Genomic DNA, 13392 nt, shown 5'->3' on the forward strand with positions numbered 1-13392 from the left:
TCCTTAGACACCACTTGTTACCAACGAGAAACCTTTGGCCTGGCAGCAGTTTGCCCCAAGGTATTTGTGAAAAGGTTAATAATTACAAAAAAACCCACCAAGATAACTGTGATACGGTGAAGTCAGGGGTGGGAGCTCGTGCTTGCCATTGGCAGTGAGGCCCAAAACCCAGCTTCCAAGTCACATTAGCACTCTCAAGCTTCCCCAGTGCAGAGAGGCATGGCTGATGTGTCTTTCTTGTGGCTGAGCTGTCCCCTGGGGCTTGGAGGCCCTGTTGGGTGACTGTGGCTTCAGCTGTGTGGAAGTACTTCTGGGCAGCCTGTTCTCCAGCCCTGCTTGTTCAGCCCAACATCTGCGCTGTGATGATCAAGTTCTGCCACGCTGCTGTCAGGAGCCTGAGCTCTTGGTGTTCCCAAACCTGTGGGCTCTCAGGACAGCAAAAATGGACTTTACATGCTCTTGAACAGGACAGAATTGAGAAAGTTTGTTGTACGTCACTCCCTAGCTCTTTTTTTTTTAATTTTTGATTCTCCACCGTGATGACTGATGTTATATTCCCTAAAATTCATGCCATGAAGGGCCTCGGAAGCACCATATTTGTGGCACATGGAGGACAATTTCTCTGTCGCTTCTATTCCTGCTGTCTGGGTTTAATCAAACCTTTTTTGACTTCTGTTGAGCTCCTGATTTAGCTGCGTCTTAGCTGATACAGAAAAGCAGCTTTGCCTCCACAGAAGAAGCTTTCTTAGAAGCCACCAAGAACTGAGACGTGATTCCACTCTTGTTTCTACTGAATCCGCATTACCACAGACGGGATCAGTTACATAGAATTGAAACCCTCCTCCCACTCCTTTGAACAAACATGCCAGTGATACAGTTCATGCTGTTGGTGCTCATGCAACCTGCCCTGAGAGAGATGAGATTCTTCTGCTGAGCTTCACCAACACACACTGCTTTTACGGTCCACAAAAAGTCTTTGGACCTGACTGCACAGATAATGCCACATAAAGAAATCCTTGATGTTTGGGTCTCCCTTGCTGTGCAAGCTGGGTTAAGTAGACGCTTATGTTTGAGCAGCTCCCTCTGATAGGTCTAATCTCTCAGTAAACCTGTCTTCAAATCATTAACCCTGCTGGCCTGCTCAAGGACTTGTTCAGCTGACGTACCCTGTATTCTTTGTCCCCGTATTTCAGCCTCCTTTACCCAACTATTGGGAAAGCACTGTATGTCTTCCTTTGTGTACTTAGGACTACTGGAAGTGGCTATCATCTCTTTAAGAAGATAAGTTGATATTGACCATGTTTTCCAAGATAGAAGTGCCTCTGTCCACAATGCTAGGTTGCTGAAAGCAGCAAGATTCCATTTTTGTTTTGGCAGCTGAGGGGATGCACTGGAATGGCACTGAGCTGTACTAGTGGCGGTTCAGGCTAGGTAGTACGAAACTTTTCCTTCTGTGCAATCAGACGTAGGAACAGATTTTGTAGTAAGGTGGCTGAATAGAAATAGCTCCTGTTTCAGTTTCTTGATTACAAATTGATTACAAAAGCCATTAGATTCTTAGTTTGATTTTTTGCAGTCTTTTACCTGTCACCTCTTTCTTCCCAATTGCTTGGAATTCACAGACAAGGGCTGGGAACACTTCTTTTTGTTTAATGGAATCTCATAAAAATGAATCTACTAAAAGAAAAGAAAGGAAAAGAAAGTTACAGAAAGCTCAAAACCTTTAAAAGAAACTTGCAGGAAGAAAAAACCAAAAACATCAGAGCTGTTTTCCAGGAGGTTTAGAGGAGTTGTAGGGGCGATTTTCAGGAGTTCTTCCTGTAACCAGTGGCTGTAAAGGTAAACTCTGAGTGGTGCAACTTGTTCTGGGCTGGTACCTCCCTCTGAGGGAAGGAGCCTTTCCACTCTGTGAGCTAAAACGGAAGAAGCAGCAGAGTGAGACACACAGAAATCCGTGGCACTGTGCGGCGCTACGAACCACGGAGCCAGCAGTGTGTTCATGTGGCCAGGAAGGCCAGTGCTATTGTGGGATGAATTAAAAGGAGTGAAGCCTGCAGCAGGCTGAGGGAAGTTATCCTCCCTCCGTACTCTGCTCTGGTGATGCCACCTCCGGAGTACCGTCCCCAGGTCAAGTAAAGCAGGGAAATTCTTGAGAGACTCCACTGGAGGGCTGCAAAGAGGATGAGTGGCCTGGAGCACCTCCTTTAGGAGGAAAGGCTGAGAGACTGGGAACCATTCAGCCTGGAGAGGAGAAGACTGAGGGGACCTTATCAGTGCTTGTAAATATGTAATGGGCAGGAGTCATGTGGATGGAGCCAGGCTCTTTTCAGTGGAGCTCAGCAAGCGGCCAGGCGTGAATGGCACAAAGTGAAACGCAGAAAGATCCGTAGAAGCATGAGGAAAATCTTCCTTCCTTAGAGGGTTTACAGAGCACTGGAACAAACTGTCCAGTGAGGGTGTGGAGCATCCTTCTCCGGAGATATTCAAAACCCATCCGGACGCTTTCCTGTATAATGTAGTCAAGGGAACGTGCTCTAGCAGGCGGGTAGGAGTAGATGATCTGCGGGGGTTCTTTCCAACCCCCAACCCTCTGTGATTCTGTGAAGGAGAGAAAATTGAGAGAGTCAGACATTGTGGTGCAATGAGAAGAAGCTGATGCTGAAATGAAAGCTTGGACTGACGGGCTGTGTCAGCGAATGACTTCGTGGAATGAATGAAACACACATCCTGATGATCCTGAGAGATGAAAGACTGGCAGTGCGGGCGCTCTGTCCCTTGGTCTGAGTCACAGCATTCAGCCAGCTGAGATGGTGGCCGAGGTGGAAGTGCTTGTGCAAAAGTGTGCAAGGTGTTTGGTGTGAAAGTGTGCAAAGAATGGCAAAGAATGTGCGGGTCAGAAACATGAGCACCTTTTGTTCCACAGAAGAGTTTGTGAGACAGCCTTTATTTATATAACTGTTTTCTCAGGAGAGGGTGGGCGCAGGAGCGCTGGCAGCTGCAGCACAGCTGACAAGTTCCTTGTGCTTCTGTCTTTGCAGTCCATGAAGGGCGACGGGGGAGGGAAGGGCCCGCACAGGAGGGCATCTGCTGGGCTGTGTGCTGCACTCGTGCTGCCCCGATCGCATCCTTCAGAAGAGCAGCACGCTGCGAATGCTGGAGAGGGAGGAAAGGAAGGGAGGAGTTACAAGTGGTGCTACTGGCAGCGTCTGCGAGCTGACAGAAGTGCAGCTTCAATAGCTGCTGTGCATCACTCCTGTTGGTCCGAATCCGAATCTCACCTTTTGCCTGCACGTAGCAATTCAAATCCCTCGTTGATTTTAGCAAATGGCAGCGTGTGTGTGATCAGCAAGTCAGAGTTAAATTTCTTCTCCAAATAGCTGGCAATTAATTTGGGGATAGAGTCTCTCATTTTCCAGCCTGGAAATGGGAGAAATGGCATGCAGTGAATAACTGGAGATTTAGATTTATTGTTGTTACATGTTCTATTGTAGGTGCCTCCAAACTCAGTATATTCTATGATTCTCTTATTCTGTGAAGTGGAATTTCAGTATTCATTTTCACTTGTAGCTTTAACATCAGCAGCCTCCTACAAAGTCCTTCTGGGATGCTGCCAAGCTTGAAGTATTCACGATACCATAGAGGCTAATGGATAACAACTGTGAGGTATATGTCTTTTGCTCTGATACCAAGTACCTTGCTGAACCATGTAATTGCATTCTGAAGGAAAGCATTACGTTATGTATGTTATGTCCTAGAGCATATTTGTTCCAGAGACATTTGAGAATTCCCGTGAAGGAGAAGGTTGAAATGTCCAAAATATCTTTCTTGGCTTCCTACCTCCAAGCAGAATCCCTTTACAGGTGCGCCCACTTAGTAGAAGGAATGGATCAATGGGAACTGTTGAACCAGCAGGTGGTTCCCCAATCATCACACAGACTCCAGTGCTCATATTGCAAGAGGCCAGGGCAGCAATCTGATGGGACAGGCAAGCACATTAGCTGAATTTGTCATAAATGCATTTTTTCCTTGCAGGTTTTGTGCCTGCCTGATACCTAATAATGGCGGGTGTTTCCTGCAGCAGCCTTGGAAACCTTCATTCCTATTGTGACACTTCTGAATCATTTCTCCCCAAGCAGAATGAGGAGTATCAGGAGAAGTAGTAGGAGTAGTAGGGAATGTCAGGAGTAGTCCGCATGTGTTGACCAGGGGGAGGTCATGCTTGACCAACCTGGTAGCCTTCTATGACGTTGTCACTGGCTGGGGTGGATGGGGGGAGAGCAGTGGATGTAGTCTACCTTGATTTCAGCAAGACATTTGATACTGTCTCTCACAATATCCTTGCAACAAAGCTGAGGAAGTGTGGGATAGATCAGTGGACAGTGAGGTGGGTGGAGAACTGGCTGACTGGCAAAGCACAGAGGGTTGTCCTTGACGGTGCAGTGTCCGGTTGGAGACCTGTAACTAGTGGTGTTCCTCAGGGGTTGGTGCTGGGTCTGGTCTTGTTCAACATCTTCAACAATGACCTTGATGAGGGGATAGCAGCCACCCTCAGCAAGTTTGCTAATGATACGAAGTTGGGAGGATTGGCTGACACGCCTGAAGGCTGTGCTGCCATTCAGCGAGACCTGGACACTCTGGAGAGCTGGGCAGTAAGAAACCAGATGAGGTTTAACAAAAGCAAGTGTAGAGTCTTGCATCTGGGGAGGAATAATTGCATGCACCGATACAGGTTGGGGGATGGCCTGCTGGAGAGGAGTTCTGCGGAGAGGGACCTGGGTGTCCTGGTGGACGACAGGTTGGCCATGAGCCAGTAGTGTCCACTTGTGGCCAAAAAGGCCAATAGTATTCTGGGATGCATTAAAAAGAGCATAGCCAGCAGGTCGAGGGAGGTGATCCTCCCCCTCTACTCTGCCCTGGTAAGGTGTCATCTGGAGTACTGTGTCCAGTTCTGGGCTCCCCAGTACAAAAAAGACAGGGATCTCTTGGAAAGAGTCCAGCGGAGGGCCACAAAGATGGTGAAGGGCCTGGAGCATCTCCCCTATGAAGAAAGGCTAAGTGAACTGGGTCTGTTTAGCCTTGAGAAAAGAAGATTGAGAGGGGACCTGATTCAGGTCTATAAATATCTAAGGTGTGAGGGCAGAGTGGCGAGGCCAGATTCTTTTCAGCAGTGCGTGGAGACAGGACAAGGGGAAATGGCCAGAAACTGCAGCATAAGAATTTCCGCACAAATGTGCGCAAGAACTTCTTTATGGTGAGGGTGACAGAGCACTGGAACAGGCTGTCCAGGGAGGTTGTGAAGTCTCCTTCTCTGGAGATATTTAAGACCTGCCTGGACATCCACTTGTGTGACCTGGTGTAGGGAACTTTCTTTGGCAAGGGGGTTGGACTCGATGATTTCTGGAGGTCCCTTCCAATCCTTACGATTCTGTGATTCTGTGAATATTCAGAATGACCTCAAGTGCAGGCAGCACGTAAGAAGGCAAGTGCTGTGATGGAATTTGTCTGATGGGATTCTGAGAAGAAGGACGTGCTAAAATGTCACATACCACGGTATCTGCAGTTCCAGCGGCCTCAAAGGAGTAGTCTACACCATGACCGGTCATCTCGGTGAGCACCTGCTGGATAGGCTTCTTGAAGTCTTTAGGGTTGATGCACTCGGTGGCTCCCAGCTCCTTGGCCTTGGCAAACTTGTCCTTGTTGATATCGATGGCAATGATGCGGGATGCTCCAGCTGCCTTGCAGCCCATGACAACAGAGAGGCCGACTCCTCCGAGGCCAAAGACAGCACAGGTGGAGCCCGGTTTTACCTGCATGACGTGGGGCTGAATTAGTCTCCTGTGTGAGGAGGAAGTCTGTTGCTTTTTTGAGGATGTGAAAGTGGCTGTGGGATGCTTATTTTCGACACGTCTGAATACCAACCTTGGCAGTGTTGATGGCAGCCCCATAGCCTGTGGGAAAACCACAGGCAAGCAAGCAGACTTTGTCCAGAGGTGCAGCAGCATCTATCTTGGCCAGGGTGTACTCAGGCACAACAGTGTATTCTGCAAAGGTGCTGTTCCAGAGGAAGTGATGGATTCGTTTTCCTTTGCAAGTGAATCTGCTGGTCTTGTCAGGCAGCAGGTTTTGTGGTTCAGTGAAGCTGTTGGAAGTATATGTGTAAGTTGTTCGTCACGTAAGGTACATGTAAGGTGTGTGCATGTCAGAATTGTTGACAGTTTAGCCTGCTTGGGTAAAGGGGTAGGTGAAAACAAACTCACTGTGATTTCAGGCAGTAGTTGGAGTCAGGATTCAAGCAGAAGCTGCATTCTCCACACTGAGGAAGTGGAAAGAGAATGACTTTGTCTCCTGGAACAAAGCAGATCCAGCATTGTTAGCTGCCTCTCACTCAGCGGCCTGTTGGTGTGCCTCTGGTGAGCTTTGTGATGACGGCCACCTGGCATGAACGCTCTGCTTTCCCTGTCTGAACAACACGTTCAGAGCCCGCCTCAAGCACTTTGTGGTATGGATGAGGAAAGTGTGAGTGAGAGCGTAGCACAATTGGTGTGCAGCCAGAGGGAGTTTCTGATCTCTGGGCAGCCTTACAGAATTTGAGAGCTGAGTTCTGGCTGCATGTGTTGGTTACCTGGTTTCACAGAGGTCACTCCTTCTCCAATGCTCTCCACAATCCCAGTTCCTTCATGGCCTAGGATGACTGGGAATTCTAGATCAGGAAATGTACCTTCAAGAACATGGTCATCTGTGCGACAGATTCCTGTAGCCACAATCTGTTAGCGGTGAAAGTGCAGAGAACATTTGGAACAATGTTGATTGGCTCTGAGACCCTCAGTGCCTTTGTTGTGGGAACTATGAAATGTCACATAACTGTGCTTTGGTGGTTTTTTGCTCCACCTGAATGCTTATTGATCTATGGGGTCCAGTATTATTTGCCCCAGGATTCTCAAAGAGCTGGCTGATTTCATTGTGGGTCCACTCTTAATTATTTTTCACTAGTTTGGGAAATCTGGCGATGTTCCTATCTACTAGCAGGTGGTATACTTCCCAGTTGTCAGAAGAACAAGAAAGACAATTCTGGTAGTTACAGGTCTGTCAGTCTCACTTCTTTGCCTGGCAGAATTGTGGAGTAGATTATTTTGGGAGATATTGTAAAATACTTGAAAGATAATTGGTCACATCTAATGTGGGTTCACATGGGGGGAAAGTCCTGCGTAATGAATTAATGTCCTTTTACAACAAGGCTAACCCCTCACCCCACCCTCCCTCCCACTTGACCAAGAGAAGCCTTCTTGGCTTTTAGCAAATCTTTCAGTACCTGTCTTTATCTTTCAGGACCAAATGTCCAGCATACAGCTAGAATGAAACATAATTCAGTGGATGAACAACTGGCTGATGGGTTGGGCTCAGAATACTATACTAAATGTGGTCATAACTACCTGGTGACGAGTCATAAATGGGTTTTGTCAAGGCTCCATCTTGGGGCCAGTTTTCTTTAATGATTTCATCAATGATTTGGATATGGAACTTGATGGTATACTAAGTAAGTTTGCAAATAATACTACATTAGGGAGGGGCTGTTGACTCTGTAGGGGGCAGAAAGATCTTGAAGAGAGATCTTGACAAAATGGAGAACTGGGCAATCGCCAACATATGAGCTTAACAGGAGAATGTGCTAAATTCTGCGGCTGGCACGGGCAACTGAATGCACAGAATGGGGGATGAGAGCCTGCAGAGCAGTCCTATGGAGAAGGACCTGGGGGTTCTGATTGCTGGCAAGTTGAATCTAAGTCAGCAGTGTGCCTTGGCACAGCCCATGGGGCGAACCATACCCTGGAGTGCATCACATCGAGCACTGCCAGCCAGTCAAGGGAAGGGATTGTCCCACTCTGTTCTGCACTGGGCCAGCCTCACCTCGAGCACTGTTCGCAGTTTTGGCACGACAATATAGGAAGGACATAAAACTATTTGAGAGTGTCCAAAAGAGACTTACAAAGATGGCGAAGGCTCTGAACAAGATTTGTAAGGAGTGGCTCAAGTCCCTTGCTTTTTTAGCCCAGAGAAGGGGAAACTGAGGTATGGTCTAACAGCAACCTTACTCCTTCCTCATGAGTGGAGCAAAGCGGCAGGCGCTGAGCTCTGCTTGATGGTGGCAGGATTCAAGGGAGTGCAGTGGAGCTACATCAGGACAAGATGAGACTGTGTGTTGGGAAAAGGTTCTTCACCAGAGGCCAGTCAGACATGGAACAGTCACCACAGGGCAGTGGTCACAGCGTGAAGCTGCTGGAGTTCAAGAAGCATTCAGACACTGTTCTCAGATATAGGATTTGAATTTTGGGTGGTCCTATGTGGAGACAGGAGCTGGATTCAGTGAGCCTGGGTCCCTTCTAGCTTTGGATATTCTATGGTAATATGATTCTAGAAACAGCTTGACCACCACTGATCCCCATGATTGATCCAGGAAATTGGGAAGGAGACAAACATTACTACACACTAACCTAGGGAAAGATTAAGCTTCAGTGCACCCTGATTGCCAGTGGTTATATTCAAGCTAAATCCTCCGAAAAATATCCCATAGTGGAAGGAGGGAAAAAAAAAAAACCCAAAAACAAACCAACATGCTTTTACCTTGACACGCACTTCGTGTGCCTTTGGAGGTGCAACCTCTATCTCCTCAACAGAGAGTGATTTGCCCGCTGCCCAGGCAACTGCAGCTCTGCATCGGATAACCTGGAAGAATGGGAGCGGTGTGGCTGGGTGAGAAGGTGAGCCTTTGAGAAACAGTAATTGATTAAAAACAGGTCAGTTGGTGGTTTGTCGGCCTCTGTCAATAGCACAGCTCCAAGGAAGTACTAAATGCTCATTGTGCCCTGGCCTGTGCCCTCCCAATGACCGCTTCAGCAGCCTGTTCTTTCAATGGGATCCTGCGGTCTCCCTCTTGCAAGCAGTTCCCGAGGAGAGGAGAGGACTGAGGCAGTTCTGGAAGGAAACTGAATCGCACACTGTGTTCCTGGAGAAGGAGTCTGGAGCAGAGGAGCAGCTGGCATTCAGGTAGTGTTCATAGCAAAACAGCTACTCAGTTTTCAGCGGGAGAAAGCTGTTTAAAGACCCCCGTGCTGGGTAAGCTACTGCCTCACACAGATTCTGACGCGCTGCAGCTATATGAGAGCAGAGGCTTGTGTAAGTCAAAGAGGTTTGGGTGAGACAGGGGAGTCAGAGAAAAGATGGTCTGCAGCCCAAGCGTGCTGGCTGAGCCATTCCCAGGGTATCTCTGTGGGAGGGCAGAAGGAAAAAAGGCAACAAGGCGTCCTTACTTTTCCAGTAGTGGCCATGTGGTCTGAGAGGAGCTGTCTCCAGCAGTGGCAGAGGATGGAGGCTTGGTGCCGTCTGTCCGTCTGGACCCGTGTCTTGCGTGGAACCCCTGAGCGCAGCTGGGCACCGCTGGCTGCAGGTGAAGGTACAGCAGGGGCGGGCTGGGAGTCCTGGCGGAGGGCCAGAGGAAGCTCAGAAGAGAGTGGGAGAGGTGGTTCCCCTGCATACAGGGGTGGGTGCTGAGGGCGCAGTGAGCGGGGAGGAGGTGGGCAGAAGCAGGGAGGTACCGATGGTTGGCAGCTATGCTCTGTGGGGAATACGTAGAAGTCCTCCAGGATGGCTTTTATTGGCGGCTCAGCCTTTTGGGGAGACTCCCCACGCCCTCTGAAAGGCGCATCAGAGCTCAGAGAGACTTTTTCTCTCTGGCTGCTGGTGGAAGAGCTGGAGGGAGGGGACTCCCATCACCACCTGTGCTTCCTTAGACACCACTTGTTACCAACGAGAAACCTTTGGCCTGGCAGCAGTTTGCCCCAAGGTATTTGTGAAAAGGTTAATAATTACAAAAAAAACACCAAGATAACTGTGATACGGTGAAGTCAGGGGTGGGAGCTTGTGCTTGCCATTGGCAGTGAGGCCCAAAACCCAGCTTCCAAGTCACATAAGCCCTCTCAAGTTTCCCAGCTGTCCCCTGGGGCTTGGAGGCCCTCTTGGGTGACTGTGGCTTCAGGCATGTGAAAGTACAGCTGGTTCAGCTCAACATCTGCGCACTGATGATCAAGTTCTGCCATACTGTTTTGAGGCACCTACGCCCTTGGCGTTCCCAAACCCATGCGCACTTAGGTCATCAGTACTTGACTTTACGTACTCTTGAACAGGACAGAATTTAGGAATTTTGTTTAGGTTTCTCTCCTATCTAGGAATTACTGCATGGTATCCCATGGGAAACTGTCCTCAGGAAGATAGGAATGGAACGTTGCTGCCAGCACTGTAAGAACACCTTTCTGAGAGCACAAGAGTTCTCCATCCCTCAGCATACGAAATGTAACAGAGGAGTCAGGAAACGGGCATGGCTGAGCACGGAACTGCTTGTCAGACTGAGGGAAAAGAAGGAAATGTATAAGCAGTGGAAGCAGGGATAGTGGCCTGGAAAGAATGCAGGGATGCCATCTGAATGTGCAAAGATGGGATCAGTAATGCCAAGGCACAGATGGAACTGAGCTTGATGAGGAATGTAAAAATTAACATGATGGGGTTCTAGAGAAACAATGGTCAGAATAGACAGACAAAAGAGAGTGTACTTCCTCTAGTAAATGAGAAGGGAGGACTAGCTTCAACAAACATATAGAAAGCCGAGGTACTCAGCAAGTTCTTAGCCTCAATATTCATTGGCAGCCAGGCTTCAAGCTGAGTGAGGGTAGATTTACGTTAGGTGTAAGGAAAAAATCTTTTACGGTTAGGGGGGTGAGGCACTGGAACAGAGTACCTGGTGGTTTGGTTGATGCCCTGTCCCCCCTGGAGACTTTCAAGGCAAGGCTGGATCAGGCCCTGGGCAACCTGATCTAGCTGTGGTGTCCCTGTTCATTGCAGAGGAGTTGGACTAGATGACCCTAAGAGGTCCATTCCAACTCTAAGGATTCAATGATTCACTAAGGGCACATTGTGTCTGACCAATCTGGTGGCCTTCTATGATAAAGTGATGGCAGTGATTGATAAGGGAAGGGCAATTGATGTAATCTATCTGGACTTCTGCAAGGCCTTTCATATGTTTCCATACCACATCCTCATTTCTAAATTTGAGAGATATAGAATTGAGGCTGGACTATTTGGTGAAAAAAGAATTTGTTGGATGGTCACAGCCAGAGGGTTGTGGTCAGTGGTCTATGTGTAGATGGAGGCTGGTCATGAGTCATGTCCTTCAGGGGTCAGTCTTGGGATTGGTGCTCTTCAACATCAATGGTCTAGACTGTAAGATCAAGTGCACCCTCAGCAAATTGACTGATGAGACTAAGCTGAGTGGTGCAGTTGATACAACAAAAAGAAGAGACACCATCCAGAGGGACCTGGACAGACTTGAAAAGAGGGCCCATGAGAACCTAAGTGCAACCAAATCAAGTGCAACGTGCTGCAGTGGGGTCAGGGTAATCACAGATATGTGTACAGACTGGGAGAAGAGCCCATTGAGAGCAGCCCTGCTGAGAAGGACAGGAGGGTCCTGGTGGATGAAAAGCTGGACATGAGCAGTAGTGTGTGCTTGCAGGCCAGAAGGCCAACAGTACCCTGGGCAGCATCAAAAGAGGGGTGGCCAGTAGGGCAATGGAGGTGATTGTCTCCCTCTACTCAGCTCTTGTGAGGACCCATCTAGAGTACTGCGTCCAAGCACAGAGTCCCTAGTAAAGGAGAGATGCAGAGCTGCTGGATCTCATATGAAGAAAGGAAGAGAGAGCTAGGCTTGTTTGGCTTGGAGAAGAGAAGGCTCTGGGGAAACCTCACTGCAGTTTTCTAGTGGATGAAGGGTGCTTTCATCCATGGAGGGAACTGACTTTTTACACACCCTGATAAGGATAGGACAAAGGAAAAAGAGTTTGAAACAAAAAGATGGGAGATTGAAGTTAGGTGATAGATGTAAATTCCTTATTTACTTACTGGAACAGGCTTCCCAGAGAAGCTGTGGATGCCCCATTATTGAAGGTGTTCAGGGTCTGGGTGGATGGAGCCCTGATCTGGTAGGTGGCAACGTTGGCCACAGCAGGGGGTTGAAGCTAGATGATCTTTAAGGTCTTCTTCAACCTAAGCATGATCTCTAGTATCCTCCGTGCAGAAGGGCAGTGCTAATGGGTGGACAGGTGGTGGAGCTGTCTCTTGAGGCACGGCAGCCCTGTGCTGTGACAGTGGCTTCTGCTCCATAGAAGTACAGCTGAGCAGCCCATTCCCGAGCCCTACCAGTTCAGCCAAACATCAGTGTGTTCATGACCAATTAATTACTTTCTATTCCCACTAGACAGGTTTAATCAAATTTTTTTTTTTTACTTCTGTTGAGCTCATGATTAAGATTTATCTTAGCTGATACAGAAAAGCTTTGCCTCCACAGACAATGTTTTGTTAGAAGCCACTAAGAACTGAGACATTATGCCCCTCTTGTTTCTACTGAATTATTACAGACAAGGATCAATTACATAGAATTGAAAGCCTGCTCCTGCTCCCCATTCCTTGAACAAACATATCAGTGATCCAATTCATGCTGTTGGTTCTCTCACACTACCTGCCCAGCTGATTCAGCCCAACATCTATGTGGTGATGATCAAGCTTTGCCACGCTGCTCTTGAGTGCCTGAGCCCTTGGTGTTCCCAAGCCCCTGGGCACTTACAACAGCAAAAATGGACTTTGCATGTACTTTAATCTGCTTTTATGGTCCACAAAGAGTCTTTGGACCTGACTGCACAGATAATGCCACATAAAGAAATCCTTGATGTTTGGGTCTTACTTGCTGTGCAAGCTGGGTTAAGTAGACGCTTATGTTTGAGCAGCTCCTGCTGATAGGTCTAATCTCTCAGTAAACCTGTCTTCAAATCATTAACCCTGCTGGCCTGCTCAATTACTTGTTCAGCTGACATATCTTGTATTCTTTGTCCCCTTATTTCAGCCTCCTTTACCCAACTATTGGGTAACACTATATGTCTACCTTTGTGTACTTCGCCACTTCCAGTAGTCCTATCATCTCTTTAAAAAGATAAGTCAATATTGACCTGTTTTCCAAGATAAAAGTGCCTCTGTCCATGCTTTTAGGTTGCGGAAAGCAGCAAGATTCCGTATTTGTTTTGGCAGCTGATGGGATGCACTGGAATGATACTGAGCTGTACTAGTGGCAGTTCAGGCTAGAGAGTAGCTGATTTTTTTTTCATTTTACTGTGTGATCAGATGTAGGAACAGGTTGTATAGTAAGGTGGTTGATTAGAAATAGCTTCTGTTCCTGTTTCCAGATTACATATGCAGAAAAGGCTGTAAGATTGATCTTTTGCAGACTGTCACCTGTCATTGTTTCTTCCCAATTGCTTGGTATTCACAGTTAAAGATCAGAAACCAAACCAAACC

At 47.9% G+C, this 13392-nt stretch overlaps 1 protein-coding gene across 2 annotated transcripts; it reads right to left on the minus strand.

Annotated features, from left to right (window-relative positions):
* Nucleotides 1-2928: 2928 nt before the first annotated feature.
* Nucleotides 2929-9781, minus strand: LOC104910746 (alcohol dehydrogenase 1-like). Of its 2 annotated transcripts, XM_085222954.1 has the most exons (10): nucleotides 9591-9781; nucleotides 9306-9473; nucleotides 8620-8721; nucleotides 6623-6764; nucleotides 6258-6345; nucleotides 5920-6139; nucleotides 5547-5807; nucleotides 3838-3973; nucleotides 3279-3417; nucleotides 2929-3153 (listed from the first exon to the last, which is right to left on the minus strand). In XM_085222954.1, exons 2-10 carry the CDS (start codon nucleotides 9321-9323, stop codon nucleotides 3129-3131), a joined length of 1131 nt encoding a protein of 376 aa, XP_085079080.1. In that variant the 5' UTR covers nucleotides 9324-9473; nucleotides 9591-9781; the 3' UTR covers nucleotides 2929-3128. The 2 variants fall into 2 exon arrangements, with proteins under 2 accessions (XP_085079080.1, XP_085079079.1); XM_085222953.1 differs by having other exon boundaries at nucleotides 9306-9781.
* Between the last annotated feature and the right edge of the window lie 3611 nt (nucleotides 9782-13392).

Source organism: Meleagris gallopavo, chromosome 4, assembly GCF_905368555.1.
Source record: "Meleagris gallopavo chromosome 4, MGAL_WU_HG_1.1, whole genome shotgun sequence".
NCBI lineage: Eukaryota > Metazoa > Chordata > Aves > Galliformes > Phasianidae > Meleagris > Meleagris gallopavo.

What these genes read in the sequence shown, in the direction of transcription:
- LOC104910746 (XM_085222954.1), bottom strand. An exon ending in AACTACTGCCTGAAATCACA is followed by an intron (nt 6,140 to 6,257) that starts GTGAGTTTGTTT and finishes TACTTCCAACAG; the next exon opens with CTTCACTGAACCACAAAACC. An exon ending in TAAAGGGATTCTGCTTGGAG is followed by an intron (nt 3,418 to 3,837) that starts GTAGGAAGCCAA and finishes TCCCATTTCCAG; the next exon opens with GCTGGAAAATGAGAGACTCT.